This window comes from Solenopsis invicta, chromosome 6 (assembly GCF_016802725.1).
Source record: "Solenopsis invicta isolate M01_SB chromosome 6, UNIL_Sinv_3.0, whole genome shotgun sequence".
NCBI classification, from domain to species: Eukaryota; Metazoa; Arthropoda; class Insecta; order Hymenoptera; family Formicidae; genus Solenopsis; species Solenopsis invicta.
This window is the reverse complement of record NC_052669.1, coordinates 16,909,783-16,935,147: the sequence shown is the minus strand read 5'-3', so window position 1 is coordinate 16,935,147 and position 25,365 is coordinate 16,909,783. Positions and strand designations below refer to the sequence as shown.

The window sequence follows — 25,365 nt, the reverse complement described above, 5'->3', positions numbered from 1 at the left end:
ACACACACACACACGCGCACGCGCGCACACACACACACACACACACACACATACACACATATGCACGAATATAATTCTAACAAGAGTGATAAATAAGCACAATAGTAAATCAAAAATATATTCTTGTTAGAATTATACTCGTGTATACTTATGTACAAACACACACACACAAACACAGACGCGCGCGCACGTGTATAATTCTAACAAGAATGTATTTTTTAATTTATCATTATCCCTCTTATTTATCTCTATTTCTAAATAGAAGGGAATTATTGATAAATGCATAATTATAATGTAGATTGATTACGAGTTTTGATAAAGACGATGCCAATATAAAAGCTTGCGATTGTAAAGGCATTGCAAAGTATTTTCTTTTGTAATATTACTTTAACAATGCTGCAACAATGCTCCAAAATATTGTAAAAAATAATGTCTTATGTCTCGTCCGTAAATAATACGCACTATCGCGACACGATGGAAACAGCGGAAGTTTACTTCTCGTAATTAAAAAACCACACAAGATAAAATAGAAAGCACAGTATTTTGTGATATTTTATCCACATTTTAATAAAATAAATCATTAAATCAATCAACTATTTATACAATAACATTTATACATTAATAATCATTGCGAGTTCCCAAAATTAAATTCGAAGACAAAAGTAAATAAAATATATTGTGACAATCAAATTTTTGATTATTTTGTTTAAAAATTAATTCATGAACATATGATATTATTAGAAGTTATATGTGTCAAAATTTATTAACATCATAATCTGAAATATCAGAAACACGAAAATATATTATATTTTAATATTATACTGCAATAATTCTAATAATTCTAAAGTTAAACATTTTGTTGTAATTGCAATGTTGCAACATTTCGCAATGTTCTTGTAATATTGTAATCTTGCGATGAAATATTTCTGCAATATTATTGCAATTTGTTTGATAGATATATATTTTTTTATACACAAAGGATTTTTGATAAAAAAATTCGATATAGGTCTGCCGGCCCCACCGGGCAAACCTATCCTAATATCGGGAACAAATGAAACGCAGCCGGATGTTGTGGCAATACGATGGGAGAGATCACCAAGTAACGGTGGATCGGCAATTATTGGATACTTGGTTGAACATCGACGGCTGGGCTCTCCTCACTGGGTACGAAGCACCTCCGGTCTTTGCGCCTTTCCAGAACTAACCTTGAGCGGTCTCGAACCAGGATGGCGTTACCAATTTCGAATCAAAGCGCAAAATGCACTCGGACTTTCACAACCAAGCGAAGTCTCCGAACCACTCACAGTCACTTTACAAAGGGCCACTATCGCCTGCGCTCCACAATTTGATTTGGAGCTTAAAGATAAGGTTGCGCTCGAGAACGAACAGGTACATATATATTGCACGCTAAATCATACAATATTTAAATAAAATTGTAATTTTTTCAATATAGGCCGAGTTTATTATACAATTCTCTGGAACACCATTGCCAAAAATTTCGTGGTTCAAAGACGGTTTCGAAATTTTTAGTAGTAGACGCACAAGAATCATTACTGATAATGGAAAAAGTACTCTCTTGATTCACCAGACCACGCTTAACGACGAGGGTGAGATTAAATGTACCGCCACGAACCGAGCAGGTCATGTTGCTACAAGAGCTAAGTTAATTCTCGAAGGTTAGTAAAATCTATTGTAAATACTTTCTCTCAAAGTTTTTCATATTTTAAATTTATAAAAATTTTTGAGAAAAAATTTTCAATTTTTCAAATTTTTTAAGTTTTCTTTAGAATTCATAAGAGAAATCTTAGAATATATCAGAATTTACATATATGAAGATTTCTTGACTTATATTTCTCTGAAAACATATACTAAAAAAAGTAGACATTTTCATATAGGAGAGAGGGTGGTAAGATGACGATCTTAAGGTTTGTCGATTTTTGCTAATTTCTATGATAATGTAAAAATAACAATCTGTTTTTTTTAGATTCACTAAAACCTTGTTTATTATCAGTAAAAATTAGAAGTTGTTCAATAAACTAGAATTCTTTTAACGCCATTACTCCGAGCGCTGCGTGTCAAGTACGAGGAACAGAGCCGTACGCGATAGTAAGCCATTTGTTACGCTAAATCGCTATACCGTTACGGGCGTGCAGGCTTCTCGCAGCGCGCGGCATTCGGAGTGAGAGAAAACGTCACCGAGATCCGAACTCTGTTCATTAATACAGTTCAGCAAGTTTTGCTACAATGTAGCCTTAGTATTGATAATTGCATTTTTCAAATCTTTACGTGCTTGGTTCAAGTTCTGTACTACATTCGCTCTTTTCTAGGCTAACACTTGTATATCGTCTTCATATATCGTAAATCATTTTGCATTGATTCCTCTTCTCATCCATTTTTTTGTTTACCAATATACAAAATTTATCGTTCTGGTTTTTATCTTCCTTATGGCAGATCTGCATGCATTCACAATTGCTTTCTTTTTCATTTTTAGACCATTTCCACCTAGCTTATGGTTTACTTGGCATTTCCATAGACCAGTTTCCATAAACGTCAAAACTTGCGTAAGTCCACACTTCTTTCATTCCAAGTCGGAAATATTTTCTTGACTTACACGTCTTATTCAAAAAGTAACGTATAAAATTGTGATCAGGAAGAGAGTCCGTCATCACAACATTCCAGTCACTTATCATGATCTCAATATTAACAGAACAGTGAGATCTATGATTAAGGAATCTTGTCACCTAAAATAGGAGGAAAGACCCTTTTCACTCATGAAAACCCACTCATTAATGCCAACAGCCCAGTCAGTCAGCCACTTTCCTCAACGATGTTTTTATCAATCACAAACTCTAGTTCTTGAAATAAAATTCTTGGTAATCACTAAATCTCCCATTTTATCAGTGAATCTGTCATATTTAATAATGACATTCTCTAGATTATTAAGATAATTTATAAATTCCTTAGCCTCACTGTTCGATTAGATATAGCAGCTCAGTATAATCATATTTCTTTCCTGTGCTGCCATTTTCTCCTTTTAATTAAACCTTATTTTCTAGAAAAATTACTCGTCAGTCATCTATCACTACTTTAGGGATATATGACGGTTTCGATACGACCACAATATCGATAAATTACTTTACACAGAGTCCTATTAATATAAATCATAATCCTGTTAATTTTTGTCCTTCTGGAGTTATTCAGATTATCTTAAAGTAATTTAGTTATCTATAGGTTGTGTCCATGGCCTCCGATCCATTGTCCTAAAAGAGAGACATTGTTACAAAGAGCAACATTCTTGCCACTTCTATCTCTGTCTCCATTATTTCTAGAACTCGCGATTCTTTGATTTCAGAGCTTCCACTCTTATTCCTAAAATTAACTAATGGATCTGGAGAAACCAGGGAAAATCTCTGCTCGGTTTATAGTTGAAAGTTATACTTTTTGCCTTCTAAATTGGACTTCGCCACAATTGAAAATATACCGTGTCCTATCCACTAAACTTAGACATTGATGTGTCATGTGCCCATTTGCCATACATTTGAAATATTACCGTCAACACTTCTTCTAACTATTAACCATTCTATTGTCAACACACTCTTCTTAACTAGTTTTGCCATGTCATTCACTGGCCATCTAATTCACGTAGAGCCTTGCAAATCAGTTTTCAAGACTCTGATGGGTCTCAGCCATTTCCTTACACTCGCATTCTCCAGATTGCGCAATTAAGTCAACAATCTCTTTTGATATCTGACTCAACTAATAAATTTGAAACATGTAATTCCTATAGAAATCACGTACAGTAAAGCTTTCGAGAATTTACTCTGAACATTTTATGATTTAACAATTAAAAAACTGAAGGAGTTTTCAATGGGAGTTTACACAACTTTTAACGGCAGTAAGCACTAAAACTTGGAGGTTGATACCAAATTATTTAATAATAGAGTTTCTCCCGAAAGAGTCAAGTTACACACCAAAATTGAAAATAAACTTGAGGGTTGATACCGAATCATTTGGTGTCTACTTTAACCCTTAAACACGTAAGTGGGTCTGAGAGACCCCATATGAAGTTTTGAACGCTTGCTATGTGAAGACGGAATAAGATAGGAGGTTCGGACCAAGACGTAAAAAAAGTTTGAAATCTCCTCTTTCGATTGATATGGTTGATCAACTTCTTTAGTCAACTAGAATTCGAACGACACGACAGCAAAGTTTTGTTAGGGTCAATGCGACCCATATAGTGTGTAAGTGAAACCTTTTTTGTGAGTATTTTAATAAAGCTGGACAAAATACGTTTAAACAGGTCGGTTTGCGAATGTTACTCGCATGTACTTTGTCTAAAGTTGGAATACTATAAAATGCTGTAGAAAAGAGAGTTTTTCCGAAGTATATCATGTAACACATCAATTTTCAATTTTAGACACGATTTAATCAAAATACCTCATATTTGTCTTGTTACATTTTTTAAAAGAAATAACAATGATATAATTTTTTTTTGAAAGTATGAATCTTTAGCTTGAAAACGCCGTATTATAAAGTTCTTCAAAGTGTTTTGTTGCAAAGATATAATTTTTTTTTTTAAGTAGATTTTTAGATGCCCAAAAATATTTCATATTCTCCATGTTACATAATTATCCTTTTTGAAAGGAATGACTTTGCCAAATTTTATTTTGAAAGTATGACTCTTTAATTTTAAAACACCGTATTTGAAAGTCTTCAAATGTTTTTTGTTGCGAAAATATGATTTTTTGAAAGAAAAGTAAATTTTTGACCAATTTCTTATTTTTGCCTAATGGTTTTTCTTTTATAACTTCACAATAAATTTTTTTTCGGCAATGCCGATTGTGCAGTCACACTCCTGAAATTTTAAATTTTCGTTTAAAAAAAAAACGTTGAAAAATATTAATTGTAATCAAAGATAGCTTCTCAAAGTTGAAAAAGTCTCCCAGACCCAAAAATGTGTTTCCGTATTTTACAGGATCGGTGTGTTTAAGGGTTAAAAATTTGAAAGTCAATCCCCAAATTATGAATGTTAATACGTAAGTTTTAAGAGTAATCTTCAATGTCAACTCACAAATGAGGGTTAATCCTTAAAATTGTTGGTTAACCTTTAAAGTTTGGGATTTTTTTCATGAGAGATAGGACGACGTAGTACTTATTATGATAATGAGGCACCGTCATTTGGCGCTTTTACTGGTGATGTTTTTTAGAAATTTATTCCTTGCAGTTCTAAACTAGAGTGTTCCTTTTAAACAAAAAGCGATTATAGTTAGACTTGAGCGACTCAACCAATTTCCATATCTAAAAGTCATAATATTAAAATTGAATCAAACGAGCAATACGCAGCATAACCGTCAGATTGCCAAATCGGAGTTTTGCTTTTCTGTAGTTAAAAATTGTGTTTTATAAAATAAAAGACGCAGAATTACCATTTCTCAATTATGTGAATTTTAATAAAATGGTAATAAAGTAATTTTTTGAAGGTGAGCTTAAAAAATTGGATTCTAAAAATTATTTCAAAAATATTGACAGTAATGAATTAAATACTATATATTAGTACAAATACCTGTATCTGGTAATTTAAATTAATTTAAATATCCTTATTTGAGTATTTTAAATAATGCGTTGATATGAAAAAAAATCTGAATATGTATTTTTTATATTTTTTAAAACCATAATGTTTACAAAAAAAGTTCCAAATTGTTGAAAATATCTTAAAAATTTTCTTAAAATATAAAATTTATATAAAATTTTTAAAAATACTGAGAAATTTTTTAAAACTTTTACAAAAATGTTACAAAATTTGTAAAAAAGTTTTGAAAAATTATATGAAAAATTATGACAAAAATTTTTATTAGGGATATCAATAAGAAATACATGACTTTTATAACATTGATAAATCACTACATTATTTATATGTTTAGCACCTCCACGAATACGACTGCCACGTCAATATGAAGATGGTTTGCTTTTTGAACAAGACGAGACCATTAGACTGAAAGTATCTTTAGCGGGTAAGCCAGCGCCTATTGTCACCTGGTTTCACGATGGAGAGTTAATATCCAAAGATACTAGACATGTGTTTGAAATGATGGATGGTGAATCGGTTCTAAAAATACCAGATGCGAAACGAAGTGATCGAGGAGAATATACTGTTAAAGTCACAAATAAACTGGGCGAAGATACTACGTCTTTCTTGGTTACTGTGACAGGTAATAACATTGCAATTAATTTAAAAAATCTTTTAAACTTTATATAACTTAACTTAAGTTTAACAATTTATTATTTTTTAAAGTTTAATTTTGAGTATTAATTTTATTAATAGATCGACCCGCTGCTCCTGGCAAAATATCTGTTGCAATGACACTAGGTAGATCGGTGACGTTATCGTGGGAGGAACCAGAAGATGACGGCGGATGTAAAATCGGAACGTATATTATCGAATATTACAGAGTACGTAATCGAAATTATTTACAATACAAATAATTTTAATATAAGAAATGTAACAACAAATTAAACTAAGGGGAAACGACAATACCGGTCAAAAGCGATTCTTAGCGTTCAACATTTTTCTATGTGAATTTAATAGATTTCCCAAACTACGCACCGAATTGTTTTTTCTGACTTAAAACGCAGATTTTTAAGAACCTTGAATGTAATATCACAAAATTAGATTGGTAATCAATTTAATTAATTTTTTAATGCTTATACATATCTCTATTCTCCCTCCTAATCCCAAAACTATTTATTTCCACCCGTATAATTTTTAGAAACATAGCGATTGTTTTAGATTGGCTGGGAGGTATGGCTTAAAGCAGCAACAAGTAGACGTACCACTGCAACATTAACAGAACTGATCGAAGGTTCTGAATACAAATTTCGCGTAAAGGCTGAAAATCCTTATGGAGTCAGTGAACCTAGCGAAGAAAGCGATATTATTTTTATTCCAGATATTAAACGGAGGTATTTTTATTATTGATGAATATTTAAACTAAGCACACATATTCTGTGTAATAATAAACCCTCAACTTTACATTATAGCGTAACAGCACAATCTTTGACCGAAAAGTCACAAAGTCATCGAGAGATCAGCAGATCGCGTGGCGATAAACGAGAGATGGGTTTTACTATGCCTGCACAAAGAACTAGAAGTTTAACGAGAGAAGAAGCTAAAACACGAAACGACGAAAATAATGGTCGCTTTGGACATGATGAGCGATCAGCTTCAATGCAACGACTTGCAATGCCAATTACAACATTGGATAGACCATCCAGAGCAGATAGTAGAGTAACCTTTGCACCAGATACTTTGGAGAAAGATCAACCTCCAATTCCTCCAACTAGATCAAGAGAACATAATTCCACAAAACAACAAGTTATTTTTGGAAATCACACAAATCAATTAAATATTGCGGCAAGAAACAAGGTAAAAAATAATCAAATATAAAAAACACACTATAATTAACCTAGTAGCACAGTACCTTGACTAAACATTGGTTATGTTGGGAATGCATTGGCTATTATTTCTCAATTAAACACCAATATTGGTTATAGAATTAATTGCACATGTACTTACAATATTGCTCGCCAATTAATATACAATATTAGATTTAATTGAAAGTGCATTGGTCAAAGTTCCTTTACAAAAAAAAAAAAAAAACTATTGCCGATTACACATAGATATTACTGATAATTACATAAGAATATTACTGGATATAGGATTTTTACGTGGGCGTGGAAATATTCTGAGATGCTTTTTGTGTTTGAAATGAAAGATGAAATATATTTCACAAAATTAGAGTACAGAATTCTTTCTCGTTCCATACGATAAAACGCTGTGATCGTTTCAGTCTTTTTTTAGCCGAGACCGTTTTCGCTTTCACTACCGTTTGCTACGATCGTTGCCACATATCTAACTCGTCGCTGGTTTCGATTTCCGTGCTGCCGGAAAACGCGCATGTTGCACCACCGACCTTGGCACCACAAGCGTTCTCTCTGTCTAGGCGCTTCACGCCAAGTTTGAATCAGGATTATTTTATCTCTAACACTCCCTTTTAATCCGGATTCAAGTTTTTATATGAACAAAAAGTTGACAAAGTATTTAAAGTTAATTGAACAACAAAAGAAATTTATTTTCTAAATGAATCTTATTCTACTTAGTCTTCTTGTTTTCTTTGCTAGAGTTTTTCCCTTTTTTCTTTTCTTAATTTGTTTTAATCAACAAGAAAACTTTTATTTTATTTAACAAAAAGAGTTTTTATTTTACTTAACTGAAAAATATTCTCATTTTACTCAACTAAAAATGTTCTTATTTTACCCAACTAAAAAAGTGGTTTTTTTTATCACAGTTTTCCTTTTTCTATTTGTCTAACGTATTTACAAAAAGTCTCTAGTTTATCGTCTAGTTTATCACTATGCTTTGCAAACTTTAAGGAATTTAAGGGTTTTGTCAAAATGTCCGCAGTTTGATTCTCTGAGCTGCAATATTTTATTACAATGTTATTCTCCGCTACTTTTTCTTGTATGAATATAAATCTAACGTCTATGTGTTTTGAGCGCTTATTTAACACCCCTGTTTTTATTAATTGTATTGCGCTTTGGTTGTCTACCTGTATTTCTGCGTTTACAGTTTTGGATTTTATCTCTTCTAGCACGGTTTTGAGATACAGTACTTCTTTACAGCATTTGGCCGCCGAAATGTATTTCGCCTCTGTGGTGCAATGATCGGTTGAACACCAGCTTATTGGCCCTCCGCAATACTGTATTACATAGCCTGTAGTACTCTTTCTTGTTTCTGGATTGCCTGCATAGTCCGCATCGCAGTAGGCGACTAGTTTCTCTGTATCGGTGTCCTTGCCATACATCAGCCCAAATCCTTTAGTACTCTACAAATATCGTTAAATTCTTTTTACATTCAAATAGTCTTTTCGTGATTACGTATATTTACTGCATAGCACAGGTCTGGTTTTGTCTTCATAGTGAGATAAAGAAGACTTCCGATTGCTTGTTGGTACTGTGTTTTTGCCCGAGCGTTTTCTTTTTTCGTGTATGTTTTCGGCAACAGTAATATATTTATGGGTTTCGCGTTCTCCATGCCATACGTTTCCAGCACTTGTTTGACATAGTTTTCTTGACTCAGTTTCAGTCTCCCTTTTAATTTTTAAATTTCCATTCCTAAGTATGTTTATGGATTTTCTTCTTCGGTCACCTCGAACTTTTCTCGAAGTTGTTTCACCAGTCGTTTAATTTTCTTTCTGTTGCTTCCTACAACAATTCCGTCGTCTATATGTATTGCCAGTATGACAGTTCCTCCTTTATTTTTAAATATGCAGTTCTCTGTTGTCAGCTGTTCTAGCCCTTGTTTTTTTAACGAGTTTGTTAACTTTTTATTCCAGTTTTTTGGCGCCTGCTTCAGGCCGTACAGCGCCTTTTTTAATTTCCATATTTTGCCTTGTTTTCCTTCAAAACCTTCTGCTAGACTCATGTAGATTTCTTCTCTGATCTCTCCGTACAGGAAGGCGGTTTTTATATTAAACTTTATAATGTAGTAATTTTTGACTGCTGCTAAAGCGAGAATCATGCGCAATGGTGCGCTGTTTACGACAGGGCTGTATATTTCCTAGTAGTCTAGTTCTCCCTTTTGTTCATAGCCTCTGACGACTAGTCTCGCTTTGAATTTTCCCTCTTCTTTTATTTTGAAAACCCATCTGCTGGTCAGCTTCTTTTTGTCTTCGATATCGTTGCTGTCGACCAGTTCCCAGGTTTTGTTATTTTTTAAAGAAGATTTTTTTTCTTCTATCGCTTTTTTCCAGCGCATTTTGTTTTTTCCACTTATTGCTTCTTTGTCAGCATCACGTAATCTGTGTATCGTCTTTGAGGTTTTATTGTTCTTGGTGTTCTTCTAGGTGTTTTTTTGCTGTCTCTGGCTCTTTTTTTCTCTGTGGTTCTGGTTCGGGGTCTTCTTCCTTTTCAGGTTCCGCCCAGTCTTCTTCCTTTCCTTCTGTTCTTCTTGGTCTTCTGTTTCTTTCTTGTCCTCTTCTTTGCTGTCATCTTCTTTCTGTTTTTTGTTGTAGATTATCAGCGTTCTTTTATGTTACTGTCTTTTTCGTTCGTTGTTTCATCGAAGATTACATCCCGTGAGATTTTAATTTTCCTTTTTTCAGGATTCCACAGCCTGCGTTTTTCACTCAAAAATTTGTAGCAGCTGCTCTCTTGTCTAATTTTTTAAGTTGTTCTGTTTCTTTTGCATAGGCTTTACGTCCAAAAATCTTCAGTTGTTTCAGATTTGGTTTCTCTTCATTTCATATTTGGAAAGCAGTTTCACTGTTTATCTTGGTAGGACTCCTATTGTGTAGGAAAGCCGCTACTCGAATAGCTTCTCCCCAAAGGTATTTGTTGTTTTGCTGGTTATGTATCATTGCGCTTACCTTCTCAACGAGCGTTCTGTTCAACCGCTCTGCTTTTCCGTTTAACTGAGGTGAATACGGAGCTGTGTAGTCCATGTTTATGCCTTTTTTGCACCAGCATTGGAAATCTTTATTTGGTACCATTGTCGCACCGCAAGTTAGCTATTTTCTTATTCCATTTTGTTTCCACCAGGGCTGTGTACTCCTAGAATTTTTCTAGTGCTTCGGATTTAGTCTCCATTAAATAGATCATTGTATAATTAGTAAAATCGTCTAAAAATGTTACAAAATACCTTTTATTGTCCCACGTGCAGAGACTTATGGGGCCACAGACGTCTGAATGAATTAATTCCAGTGGACGCTTCGCCTTTTTCTGCTGGTCTCCAAAGAGTGTTCTTGTCTCCTTTGCCAGCTTGCAGACTGCACATTGCTGTTAGATTCTCTCCAGGTCTGCTTCGTTTGACGACATTCCCTCCGACAGTGGCTGCAGCTTTTTCATATTTTCTACGCTGAGATGGTTTAATCTTGCGTGCCAGGTTTCTGCTTTGTTTCTTTTTTCTGTTCCATGTGTCTTTTGGAGTGCTTTTGCCTGAGATTTCACCACGTAGAGCCCCAAATTGTCTTTACGCCCTTGGAGTATTACTTCGTTTTTCGTCACTATTACTCTGTCTTCTTCAAATACCACTTTACCTCCCTTCTTGGTGATTGCTCTTACTGAGAGCAGGTTTTCTCTCAGATCCGGTACGTAGAGCACGTCGTTCAGAATGCAGTTTCTCAGTTTGACTTTTTCTTTGCCCTTTGCTTTCATAGATTCTTTCTTCTTGGCAACTCCTACTTCTGTGAATATTTTCTTTATATTGCTCAGTTTCTTCCTATCAGTAGTCATGTGAAAGATGGTTCGTGAGTTGATGATCCTTTGATTCCACCCCTCCGGCTAGGAAGGATACCTGGTTGCTTTCCTCTTTTTCTTCGTTCTGTTTCTTTCTGAAGAAATAATCTTTTTCTTCATGGTTCTGTTTTTTACAGATTTTGCATCCCGCGTTCGGCTTTGTTTTACAGTCTTTTGTGTCCTGTTTTTTTTACACGCTTGGCATCTCATGCTTTTATTTCTGGTTCCGGTTTTGCATGGGCGGGCCAGGTGTCTCCTTTTTCCACACTTAAAGCACTTGCGTTTTCCTGCCTTGAATGCCAGCTGCTCCTCTTCGGCTTCTGCATTATTTCTCAATTCTTTGCCAGGAGTCTCGCGGTCAGATTCGGCAACGTCCTTTTTTGTTTGCTAACGGATTTCCAGGCGCTTGCAAAAAGTTTGTACTTTTCGGACAGCGTAGTCAATATTTTAGAAATCACCATCTCGTTTGTTATATTCTCACCCAGCGCCTCCAATCTGAAAGCTAGATTTTTCAACTTGGCAACGTGTGTAGCCATATCGGTGAATATCAATTTCTTTATCTCAAAGAATTTTTGCAATAACGTTCATATATTCTGTTCCGAGTCTCTCTCGTGTATACTCTTTAGTTTTTCCCACATGTCGTGGCTCGACTCACAACTCATAATTTTGTCGTACCGGTGGGTGCAACAAGATAAAATATTCGAGATTTGGTCCGTCTGAAGCGTTGGAACCTACGAGGAAGACACTTAGAGGAGGACGCGCGGGGTGGCAAATAACACTTTCACTTTCTTATTAACACTTTTATTCCCCAAACTTTATTATAAATGATTTCCCTTTTTAATATAATCGAATCGCGGTGAACGGATCATGTGTTATCGCGCACTCGGCTGCTGGATGTTTTGCGGGATGTCGGGTGATTGACTTATCGCGGAGGGCATACGTGCCGCTCGTACTTTACATTAAGAACGCTGCCCATAATTAAGCAGCCTAACTTATAGTTTTGGTATTTCTGATATGGTGGGGCATTAGGCCCTCACGATGACTATATATGGTCATACTCGCGTCAATTGTGCAATGCTTACGCTGCTCGCACGATTGGCAAATTCTGCAATCTTACATTTCCGATCCAATGAGCGCTCGTGACGTGATTGCTGCTAGGCGGATATGCAAAACAATTAAAGTAGCTAATAAGGCTACAACAATGTGTACCAGATTGCTTGTCCACTGTCGTGACTATCACTTTTTGTGCCTTTGCGTTTTTTTCCATTGCTTGGTTTGCAATTCTGCCGAAGGCAGTGTTGTTACATTATTGTAAAAGTCACTGGCTTTTAGTATTATACCTATTTGGAATTTCCATAGTGGGTAGCCTTCCGCGTTTTTCAATTTGTCCGCGCTATCCAGATTCTCGAACACTGTGCTCGTCAATATCTTTTTTCCGTCTTCTTTCTAGTCTCACGCTTTCCTATTTGGTTTTCACAGGCTTTACTTTTTATTTTTTCCTTGTCTTTACTTTTACGCCACGCAACGCCACGTGGCTGGTCCCATAACCTGTAGGATTTTTACGTGGGCAAGGTTGCGTGGAAATATTCTGAGATGCTTTTTGTGTTGACACTGAAAGATCAAATATATTTCACAAAAGTAGAGCACATAATTCTTTCTTGTTCCGTACAATGGATGCTCTGATTGTATCAATCTTTTTCTAGCCGAAACTGTTTTTGCTTTCACTACCGTTTGCTACGACTGTTGTCACGCATCTAACTTGTCGCCGGTTTTTATTTCCGTGCTGCCAGAAAACGTGCATGTCGCGCGATCGACCTCGGCACTGCGAGCGCTTTGTCTGTTCGGACGCTTTGCACCAAGTTCGAATTGGGATTATTTTATCTCTAACACTGGATATTACAGGAAATATTATTAGATATTACAAAAAATATTACTGGATATCACAGAAAATATTATAGAATATCACAGAAAATATTATTGGCAATTACATAGAAATCAATAATTATTTTGTATCACTGCCAAAATAAATTACTGCCAAAATATTACTACCCAAATATTACTGCCTAAATAAAAAAGGATTTTTGGAATAATTTCAATAGTTACTGATAAGACAAAAATATTATAATAATAATTTTCAGTTAATTAAAAAAAAATTAGTAGATACAATGATCAAAATATATTATTGCTGTTTTTTCATCACTGAAATAGTAGTAAATATATTGGTGATTATGTCCAATAATTTTTGTTTCAAAATTAACTGAAAATTATATTACTAAAATATTGTTAACTTATTAGTAACTACCGAAATTATCCCAAAAAGCTTCTCCTATAGGATGTCTTATATATAATGTCACTTATACACGTCACAAATAATAAATGAATATATATATATATATATATATATATACAGGGTAGTCAAAAAGTATCGGACCCCCCCAATATTTCCGTTCCCTTGCATTTTACAAGAAAATGTTTCAGACAAAAGTTGTAGGGTTTAAAAAGATCTATCTACTGATCTTATCAGTTTGACCTTAGATGACGTCGCCAAGGTCAGATCAAAATTACATTAACTTTTTTAAAAGGAACACCTAACTTTTTATTACACATTCTTGTAGCTTATCTCGAGACCTTTCCAAAACACTACAAGAAAGTTTATTTTCGTTGAGTACTTTCCGAGTTGTGAGGCTTGAAAGCTACAGTGTACTGTAGTGTGGGTCCAGCCAGTTAAGGCAAGAGTGGCGTGTGGGTCCGGTCAGTTAAGGCAAGTGTGGCGTGTGTCCGGCCAGTTAAGGCAAGTGTGGCGTGTGTCCGGCCAGTTAAGGCAAGTGTGGCGTGTGTCCGGCCACTCTTGCCTTAACTGGCTGGACCCACACTACAGTACACTGTAGCTTTCAAGCCTCACAACTCGGAAAGTACTCAACGAAAATAAACTTTCTTGTAGTGTTTTGGAAAGGTCTCGAGATAAGCTACAAGAATGTGTAATAAAAAGTTAGGTGTTCCTTTTAAAAAAGTTAATGTAATTTTGATCTGACCTTGGCGACGCCATCCAAGGTCAAACTGATAAGATCAGTAAATAGATCTTTTTACACTCTACAACTTTTGTCTGAAACATTTTCTTGTAAAATGCAAGGGAACAGAAATATTGGGGGGGTCAGATACTTTTTGACTACCCTGTATATATATATATATATATATATATATATATATATATATAGGGTGATTCAGAATAACCCGTTGTCTTTTAAGGGACGTATTCCTGGTCGAATTCTAAAATGATTTTTCCTTTGCCAAAAATTTGTCAGACGCTTAGATTTTAAAATATCAGCCGATTAAGTTAGCGTATCAACGGTCGAATACAGATGGTATGCAGGGGCGGCACATTCACCGTTACGTACGAGTGTGTCGTAAGGTGCCTGCTGCGCTCAACTGATACAACACAAGCATTTCTCCTTTCTCACTTTCTCTCTCTCTCTCTCTCTCTCTCTCTCTCTCTCTATCACATCACAATGCTAGCTTTAACTTAAAAATGTAATTAATTTTTATCTTAATTTTAATGATTTTAATAAGAGAAGTGCCAGGAAATTCTTTGTACAGTTAAAGAATTGAACAAAGAATTGCACGAAATCTACAAAAGTATTTACATCTCGAGTTTTTAGAAACAGTAGTACTTTTTTTGTTACAGAGAGAGAGAGAGGGGGGGGGAAGGAGAGAGAGAGAGAAAGCAAACGCACGCGCGCACGTGCGCGCGTGCTTGCGTGAACAAGTTTGGACATGCATTTACTTACGTATTATTCTGTACAGCGATCAATTAGTTGTCTCCACAATAAGACAGACCAAAGTTTCCTTGATCCTCTCGTAAATTATCACTTTAATATCATAATACATAATTTATTCACTTGATCAATAAAACTTGAGTAACTAATTAACGATCACTTCGAGTAACGATCACTGTAAATAATTATTAGTTATTCGGCGTGCGAAAATATGTAGCTCGATAAAACCCGTGTTTACGCGCGACGAACAGACAACACGTGTTTACTCGACAACAGGAAAGAGCCGACTGATTTTATGGGATACGTTATGATCGAATATGAATGCGTGATTGGTCGAACAGAAGTTAAAACGCGGCAATTTAAAAGTAAAGTAGTGATTAATATTGTTTTTAATAATAAAATTTATTGAAAAATATTTTTCTATTCATTTTATTAAAATTATTTTTTTATATCAAGAGATTCTATACTGAGAAAAAGTTATTAAATTTTAATAAATATTTGTTTGAATACTTGCAATGACATAATTTATTAAATGTAATTAAATATCTAGATTTCGTGCAATTCTTTGTTCAATTCTTTGACTGTACAAAGAATTTCCTGGCACTTCTCTTATTAAAATCATTAAAATTAAGTAGAAAATTAATTACATTTTTAAGTTAAAGCTAGCATTGTGATGTGACAGAGAGAGAAAGAGAGAGAGAGAGAGAGAGACAGAGAGAGACAGAGAGAGAGGGAGAGAGAGAGAGAGTGAGAGAGTGAGAGGGGAGAAAGACTTGTGTGTTGTATTAGCTGAGCGCAGCAGGCACCACACCCGCGCGTAACGGTGAATGCGCCGCCTCTGCGTACTATCTGTATTCGACCCGTGATACGCTAACTTAATCGGGTGATATTTCAAAATCTAAGCGTCTGACAAATTTTTGGCAAAGGAAAAATCGTCTTAGAATTCGACCAGGATTACGTCACTTGAAAGACAACGGGTTATTCTGAATCACCCTGTATATATATATATATATATATATATATATATATATATATATATATATATACACATATTTATTATTTGTGACGTATATAAGTGACATTATATAAGATATAATGTCACTTATACACCTTGTCCTATATATTTATTCCATTTTCTTTTTCTTCTTATTTGTTTCCTATACCTCTTCCTCCTTTGTTTATGCTTTATAACTTCAATCTCCAATGGCCGGTGATCTGAGTTTTCTCCGTCTTTTTCTTCATATACCAAGCTACCCAGGATACTTAATCAACATCTATTAGGTGTAGTAAAAAGAAATCTATTATGGATATTGTCAAGTCCGACCGTCATGTAAGCACTGTTTTGATTGCCCAGGAGCTAAACATTTCACAAAAAACCATTTGGTACCATTTAAATAAGGCTGGATACAAAAAGAAGCTCGATGTATGAGTGCCACGAGGTAACGCAAAAAACCTCATGGACCAAATTTCCATCTGCGAATCGCTGCTGAATTGCAACAAAATCGATCTATTTCTGAAGCGGATGGTTACTGGTGATGAAAAGTGGGTCACTTACGACAACGTCAAACAAAAACGGTGGTGGTCGAATCGCGGTAGACCGGTAAATGGTTGCCAAACCAAGATTGACGGTCAGGAAGATTTTGCTATGTATTTGGTGGGATTGGCAGGGAATCATCTACTATGAGCTGCCCCCTACGGCCAAACTTTTAATTGGGATCTGTACTGTCAACAATTGGACCGTCTGAAGGAAGCAATTGCCCAGAAACGGCCAGCTTTGACCAATAGAAAAAGAATTATGTTTCATCAGGACACTGTCAGGCCACACACATTGATAGTGACTCGCCAGAAGCTCTAAGAGCTTGGTTGGGAGATTTTTATGCATCCACCTTATAGTCTGGCATCAAGTGATTACTACCTGTTCTTGTCTATGGCCAATTTTGCTGGTGAAAAATTTGCCTCAAAAGAAACTTGTGAAGAATCGACTGTCCCAGTTTTTTGCCAATAGGGACGAGAGTTTCTATAAGAGAGGCATAATGAAATTACCTTCAAAATGGCAACAAGTTATCGAACGAAATGGTACATATTTGATCTAAATCGGATCATGCTAAATAAAACCTTAAATTTAATGCAAAAATAATGGATTTCTTTGTACTACACCTAATATTTATACATTTGTCTATACCTTTACATTTTCCATTTCCTTTACGTTTACTTCCACAATCTTTATATCGATACCTATATCTATACCTGATTCTCTTCCTATCTTACATTCTAATATACATTTTCCTTCGCTATTTCTTTCCTATACTACTTTTTTTACCGTCTCCGTACCTCTATATATTCCTTCCAATCTCCTTCTATTTATTCATTTTCTCATTTATAATATGTCCTTCTTTCTCCATGGCATAAAACATTCTGCCAGATTCCTTGCACTATCTGTCACATTATCTTTCTTATAGCTGTTTTTGCTTTTGTTTCTACCGTCTTATTCCTCTAACATTTCTCCTAACACTCTTCCTATTTGCACCTAACCGACAACCTTTTCATTTTCCTTACCTTCCTTGTTTCATTCCGCTACTTTATTACCGGTGCCCCTAGATTCTCCCGCCTCATTGTCCGCCCTGTTCCTGTTCCTTCCTCCTATATCTTTCAATATCACCACAAATTCTTTTCCCCTAATTCTGCCACCAATTATCCGTCTTCTCTATTCTACTTCTCTAGTTCATACCTCTTTACTTTCCTAATTCTTCCTAATATACTACTACATTCGTACTCAGCCTTACTGTATCTCCATATCCACATCCGTACGCCATCGCACCACCTAACTAAGTCCCAGTAGTTATTACATTTGCAGTAGTTTTTCTAGTGATACCCAACAGGCGAATAATATCCGTCTGTATTCCGTTGCTAGTAATTATTGTAGAAGCAATAATATTCGCCTTGATAATTACAGAGCCACCAGTAATAATCACACAGTTCGCGTGTAATAATCACACGACTAGCAATAGTTCTTTTTTGTAAGGGTTTCCCAATCTAAAGCGAACATTGGTTATACAAGAAACGTTGATATGCTGCCAATGTTACGAGTCAATAGTTGTACAATATTGCACTTACATTGGAAGTGCATTGACCAAGACTTTTCAATCTAAAGCAAATATTGGTTATAAAAAAAGAAAACGTTGATGTGCTGCCAATGTTACGAGTCAATAATTGTACAATATTGCACTTACATTGAAAGTGCATTCGTCAAGATTTCCCAATCTAAAGCAAATATTGGTTATAAAAGAAACGTTGATGTGCTACCAATGTTACGAGTCAATAGTTGTACGATATTACATTTATATTGGAAGTGCATTCATCAAGATTTCCCAATCTAAAGCAAATATTGTTTATAAAAGAAACATTAATGTTTTGCCAATGTTACGAATCCATAATTGTATTGTAAATATTATCGATAGACAAAATAGGTCCATAAATGAAGAACCCTTGATCTACATCCTAATGAACAAACAATATTGACATATTTTCTAATTGCATTCTTACTTAAACAAATAACAGAAAAGTTATTCCAGATACTATTCCGCATTTGTAAAATTAGTAAAAAACTATAATTTTATATTTGTTCATATAAATAATGTGTTTTAATTATATATATTCTATTTCTTCGATAACGCATATTGACCTGATCTACCAGTTATATACATGTATCAGCACAAAGTGTTCACAGGTTATCACGAAGGATCAATGCGCAGCAATCACACATGTCAAGCAACGTTCACCGGAGATGCGACTTGGATGGGTAACCGCTTGGGTCCGAAAAAAAATTAAACCAATATTGCAACTCCAATATTAATCAAATAAGACGAAATGTCAATCTTTTAATATTGGACCAATGTTGAAAACCCAATCTACAACCAATGTATAATATTTATATTTTTTTTGCAATATTGGACCAATATTGCCACTCCAATTGGTTAAATAAGAGTCGATACCCACTTTTTAATATTAGATCAATGTTGAAAATCAATTCACACCCAGCATATAATATTGTTTTTACATGATTTTTTAATATTGGACCAATATTGCAACTCTAATGTCGATTAAATAAGAGTCGATATTCCACTTTTTAATATTGGACCAATTTGAAAATCATTTTACACCCAATATATAATATTAGATTTATATTATTTCTCAATATTGGATTAATATTTTGTGCTACTAGGGTAGGTTCTATAATTAAAAGGGTAGGTTTTATAATTAAATAATACATACATGTATTATTTTTTGAAATTTAGCAAAATATTATTACAAACCAAGAAAGAACGATGACTGCAAAAACAGCAGCAATTGAACCAATCTCTTCTTCAGTTATTGAAGAAAATACTACGTCACGTCTTGTAGCAAGAGAAAAGAGTCTGTCTCCACTTTGTGTACCAAAAATTCAAGAATACCCAAAAGAGGAGAGTTGTAGTACAACAAATCATCATTTTTTATCATCTTCAAAATTAATTCCGAAAAAGCAGACTGCCATTGTAAATGAAGCAATGTTATTCCCATCGGACAATTCACAATCACAAAGAATACTACAAGAAGATGACGAGAACGCATTGCACGGTAGTTCGGAATTTATGCTGGTTCTATATCCAGAAGATGAAACACAAAAGGAAGATGTAATCAACATGAACAATTCTGCAGAATGTCAAATAAAAAACAGCATAAGTAAGTATACGTATAAAAATAATTATAGTAAAAATTTTTATATAATTTTTCAGAATATCTGCATTTTTATAAGAGTTTTAGAAAACTTCTCAGATTTTTTAAAAATCGATTGAAACGTTTTTTATAAATAATTTAAAAAAATTCGAACATTTTTTAGATTTTTTTAGAACAACACAATATCTACACTGAAAAAACAATATCAGTGTCAAATTAAAACTGATATATTCTCTCCTACAATCATTATTAACCCTTAAACACGTTCCATCCGGAGAATTATGTATGTTAACACATTTTTCGTCTGGTTGACCCTATTCAACTTTGAGAAGGTATAATTTTGGATCTAATCGATATTTATTGTGAAGTTATAAAGAAAAAATTACTACGTAAAATATTGTTAAAAAATCTACTTTTTCTTTAAAAAAATCATATTTTTGCAACAAAAAAATTTTAAAGATCATAAAATACGGCGTTTTAATGCAAGAAAGTTATACTTTCAAAAATAATTATGGCATTGTTATTTGTTTTAAAAAGTACAATTATGTAACAAAAAGAATGTGAAGTATTGTTGGGTGTATAAAAATTCATTTTTCTTTAAAAAATCATATAATCTTAACAAAAAACTTTTAAGGCGTTGCTGGAGCGACAGCCGAACTCCGAAGGGTTATAGCTCTCATTTGGACAGAATTCAAAATATCGATCTGTCGATAATACAATCAAATTACCATACGATGAGGTCTATATTGTCATGAGATCTATACGGTTTTCACATCTACAGTCATATAACATTTCGATTTACGGGACCATAAAAATCATAAATATCCGATTATTTCAAATTTTTATAATTTTTATGATTACTAGTTTTGTTGTTACTTTCAAAGCCAGAATTAAACAACTTTGCGCCCGGCACCACAAAAACCATCAAAATCCAAAGATATCTAATTTTTCGCGAATCTGTGCTAGATTATCATTTTATTTGTAGGAAGTAGTGTAGTTATTTCTTCTGGTTTGCAGACGGTGACAACCGTCTGTTATTTGTAGCATGTAGTTTTGTCATTACAAACATATAGCCAACTCATGACGAATTCTTTTGGCGGTACATTAAAAATATTTTTAATTATAATATAGACTGGGCCTCTCCATCGCCCACTCTCGTGAAACACAACCAAACTTTTTAATTGTTTTTCCGTTTATGTGCCTACAATGTAGAGAAATACTGCTTTTTAAACACAGTATTTCTGTCCATGTAATATTTTACAACAATATTTAAGTACATTATACACGTTATGTACTCATATACAAAGAGTGTTTGATAAGTAATGCAACACATTTTTTTTTTAGAGCAGAATGGTTTTATTCAGGATTCAAATACATCATATTGTTTCCCAATTCTTTGGCTATAAAACCTTATTTTTCGACTAATCTCTGTTCAATTTTATAGCTTTACGCTATCTTAATGTGAGAACTTGTATACCGCCATGGTACCACTCTACTTGTCTGTGTCTAAGCCAAGTTCTTGCTGCATCAATAATTTCCCCCTCATTGCTACAGTGCTTCTCGTGGAGTCTATCCTTCAGTGGTCCAAAGAGATGAAAGTCAGAAGGGGAAGTTATTGATGCAGTAAGAACATGATTTAGACACAGACCAGTAGAATAGTACCATGGCAGTGTACAGGCTCTCACATTAAGGTGGCGTAAAGCCATAGAATTGAACAAAAATTATTCGAAAAATAGGATTTTATGGCCAAAAAATTGGGGAACAATATGGTGTATTTGAATTCTGAATAAAACCATCCGGCTCTGAGAAAAAATTGTGTTGCATTATTTATCGAACGTCCCTCGTATATATTTTTGGACAATAATGTTACATATACTTTCTGGAGTATGTATTACATATGAAAGTATTACAATATTCTTTGAAATAATATTTCATTCAAAGAATATTTATTGCCTTGGAAAAGGCAAGAATTTTGTTATTGTAACGATAGAGATAAAATGACATCTCATTACTTTTACGTCTTTGGAATATGTTTCCTTACAAGGATTTCTTCTTAAGACTATATTCGTTGTAAAAGCGGCTGCATATGTTCTACAAAATGTAACATTCGGTTGCGTTTGAACTTTTTCAAAACTTATATCGGTAGGTACAACTTGTGGAAAACGAGCTCTTATGTATTTTTTTTCTTTCGACGCCATTTTTTCATACATACAGCTAGGTATGCTGTCATACACATACAGTTTGATACCGTTGAAATAAATACAACGCCAGTGATCGATACAATTTCCTCCTGTTATTTGTATACTTTTATTACAACTAGCTAGAATTATATCTGGGTATTCTATGATACGCTTTGTGTTTTGAAACAAAAAGTTTCTCTGACAATGGGTAAGAATAGATCCAGTGAATCGTCGTTTAATTTGCTACATTTAGGCAAGATATTATTTCTCACCAAACAAAGAGAAATGTCACGTTTTTCTAAAATTCTTCTGCGACTTTCCTTTTTGTCTTCTGTTGGAATATGTTCAGTTATATTAATTATAATGAATGTTTCAGACATTTTGTGAAAACTAGTCATCGCACCATTACGGCTGTGGCATTTTGTTATAACTAACTTGTCGACGATGAATGTCTCAGACATTTTGTTATAACTAGCCATCGCACCATCACGGCTGTGGCATTTTGTTATAACTAACTTGTCGACGATGAATATCTCAGATATTTTGTTATAACTAGTCATCGCACCATCACGGCTGTGGCATTTTGTTATAACTAACTTGTCGACGATGAATGTCTCAGATATTTTGTTAGAATTAGCCATCGCACCATCACGGCTGTAGCATTTTGTTATAATTTCCCATTTTCTGGGACACACAAGTGTATATATATTTGCATTAGTTCATATTATTATCACACACACGCACACGCACACGCACACGCACACGCACACGCACACGCACACGCACACACACACACACACATACGTACATACATGTATAAATATATATATACACATAAAGGTGATTCAAAATAACATATTGGTCCCGAAGCTGGCATATTCGTAATTGAATTTTGAGACAATTTTTTTTTTTTTGCGAAAATTTGTCCGGAGCTTAATTTTCAAGCTACAAGAAGAATTAGCGTATGACGGATCGGATACAAATGGTAGACAGGAGCAGCGCGATTCACTGTTACACGCGGGTGTTTCCGTGAGGCGCCTTCTGCGCTCAAATGACTGACAAAAGTAAATGACGGACAGCACATTTCTACTTAAAGTTTCTCTCTCTCTCTCTCTCTCTCTCTCTCTCTCTCTCTCTCTTTCTCTCTCTCTCATAATGGCCTCACCCTACGTCTCCGTGCGCGGTTTGTGTCCGCACTCATTTTTCCAGTCTTTGACTATTGTGCGGCCCTTTTCACCGATCTCACCGGGCAACAACGATTAAAAATCAGGTGTCTGATAAATTCCTGCATCAGGTTTATTTACGATCTTCTTAAAAATGAGCACATTTCAGATTACTATGACGAACTAGGGTGGCTGAATGCTGACGACGGGAGGGAGTACCTTATTTGTTGCCTTCTTTTCAATATCATCTCCATCTCCTCCCCCTCGTACCTTCTCGAAAATCTCCGTCCTCTCCACCGCCCTCTGTCACACCTACGCTCCTCACCTTCAGCCTCTCTCGACCTTGCAATTCCCTTCTGCAGGATTTCCACATACCAAAATTCCTTCCGCTCAGTCGCTTGCACACTGTGGAACGCCCTCCCTCCTGTCATCAGGGGGGGCCACCTCGAACAGTGCGTTCAAACGCTCTTTGATCACCTAAAACGCCGAGGGCGCGGTGCTGGGTTTCTGTTCCTGCCCTGCAACTAACCCCCCGTTATCTCTTGCGTTACACGCACAACTTAGATAGGTTTATTTTTGTTTTTGATCCCCCATATAGAGTCTATTGTTTCGCATTATTATTATCATTATGTTTGCTATTTATTTCTAATTCTGTTGTTTCTCTGCTTCTCCAATGTAGTTTATAAAAATTTTTATTTCGCATTTTTATTTTTATTTTTAGTTTATTCTTATTTTTATTTTTTATTAGGTCTATTTTTTCTTTATTGTAATTACTATTACCTTTTCTTTATCAATATTTGTATTCTTATTACTGTCATTGTCAATATCACTGTTTGTTAACTCTGTTTCTTGATTGTTGTACACTTATGTCATCTGATTCTTGTCACTGAAGTATTCTTGTCGTCTTAAATTCTTAGAGGGCTGCGGCCTTAGAATTTTAATAAAAATTTAATCAATCAATCAATCAATCAATCTCTCTCTCCCTCTTTCTTTCTCTTTGTCACTTTAAGTATGCTACATTTAACTTGTCAAATTTTGATCTGTCATCCGGCCGTTAAATGTCGGGATGACCATGAAATCTTCAAGTAAGTTTACATTATCATAATGAATATACGCCCGCGAATAATAAAATTTAATGCAAATTAGATTACTTAAATATCATTTGCAAGTTAAAAGTAGCACTTTTAAAACGCACAAAAAGGAAAGAAAAAAGAGAGAGAAAAAGACGAGAGGGGGTGGCCTTTGAAGAAGTTTAAGCACGTTTACTTACGCACACGGCAATAAGCTCATTGTTTCCACAATGCGACAGTTCAATTTAAAATTGTCCTTTGTCCAAATCTATCTTTCAAATTTGTTTCATATTTCACCACATTTATACTATTTAGTCTACACTTGATCGATAAACGCGGAACTACGCGACGAACCGATCGACTTTATTAATTACTATGAATCACTACTCTGATCACTACAATCATTCGATGCGTTAAAACTACTCGAAGAAACACGTGTTTACGTTATGATCATACAATACGTGTTTACTCGACGATATCAAGCAGTCGACTGGATGTTATTGATTATGTCGTTATAAGAGTGTCGAACGATTGGTTAAAACTATAAGTCAAAACGCGACAGTTCAAAATGAAAGTATTGAATAATACAATTTACATCAATACAATTTATTAGAAAAATGTAGCAAATGCATGTTTATCATTATTTGTTAAAAATTGTATGATCCATAAGTGACTTTGTCAAGATAATTATTTTGAATATTTATTATGAAAAAAACTTCAAGGATATAAATCTTGAAATTTTCTTGCAGCAACGGATAATCTGCCCTTTTCAGGACAACCAAATATTTTATTTTGAGGAATATTTTCACAGTTTTCGCAAATATTAAAAAATAAGAAATAAAAAAAATATTTAGAAAAAAATTGATTTTGGTAAAATCATTTCTTGAATGTTTTAAATAAATAATAATTATTTTGATAAAGTCATTTATGGATCATATAATTTTTAACAAATAATGATAAACATGCATTTGCAACATTTTTCTAATAAATTGTATTGATGTAAATCGTATTAATCAATATTTTCATTTTAAATTGCCGCGTTTTGACTTATGATTTTAACTAGAGAACCTCTAGGAGAGAGAATCGCCAAAGGAGGTCACATGACCGACTTTTGTGATTGGCTGGCGAAAATGTACAGATTTTGCATTGCGACGTCAATGCGTTAGCAGGCTTC

At 34.5% G+C, this 25,365-nt stretch overlaps 1 protein-coding gene across 1 annotated transcript in view; it reads left to right on the top strand.

Moving 5' to 3' along the window:
• Window positions 1–25,365, top strand: part of LOC105193641 — a 46,898-nt gene that overhangs the window by 1,034 nt on the left and 20,499 nt on the right. Inside the window, exons 2-8 of the mRNA XM_026138906.2 lie at window positions 1,007–1,389; window positions 1,454–1,676; window positions 5,922–6,209; window positions 6,323–6,450; window positions 6,788–6,960; window positions 7,039–7,423; window positions 19,361–19,784. Coding sequence (XP_025994691.2) covers window positions 1,007–1,389; window positions 1,454–1,676; window positions 5,922–6,209; window positions 6,323–6,450; window positions 6,788–6,960; window positions 7,039–7,423; window positions 19,361–19,784 — 2,004 coding nt within the window. The remainder of the gene's footprint in view (window positions 1–1,006; window positions 1,390–1,453; window positions 1,677–5,921; window positions 6,210–6,322; window positions 6,451–6,787; window positions 6,961–7,038; window positions 7,424–19,360; window positions 19,785–25,365) is intronic.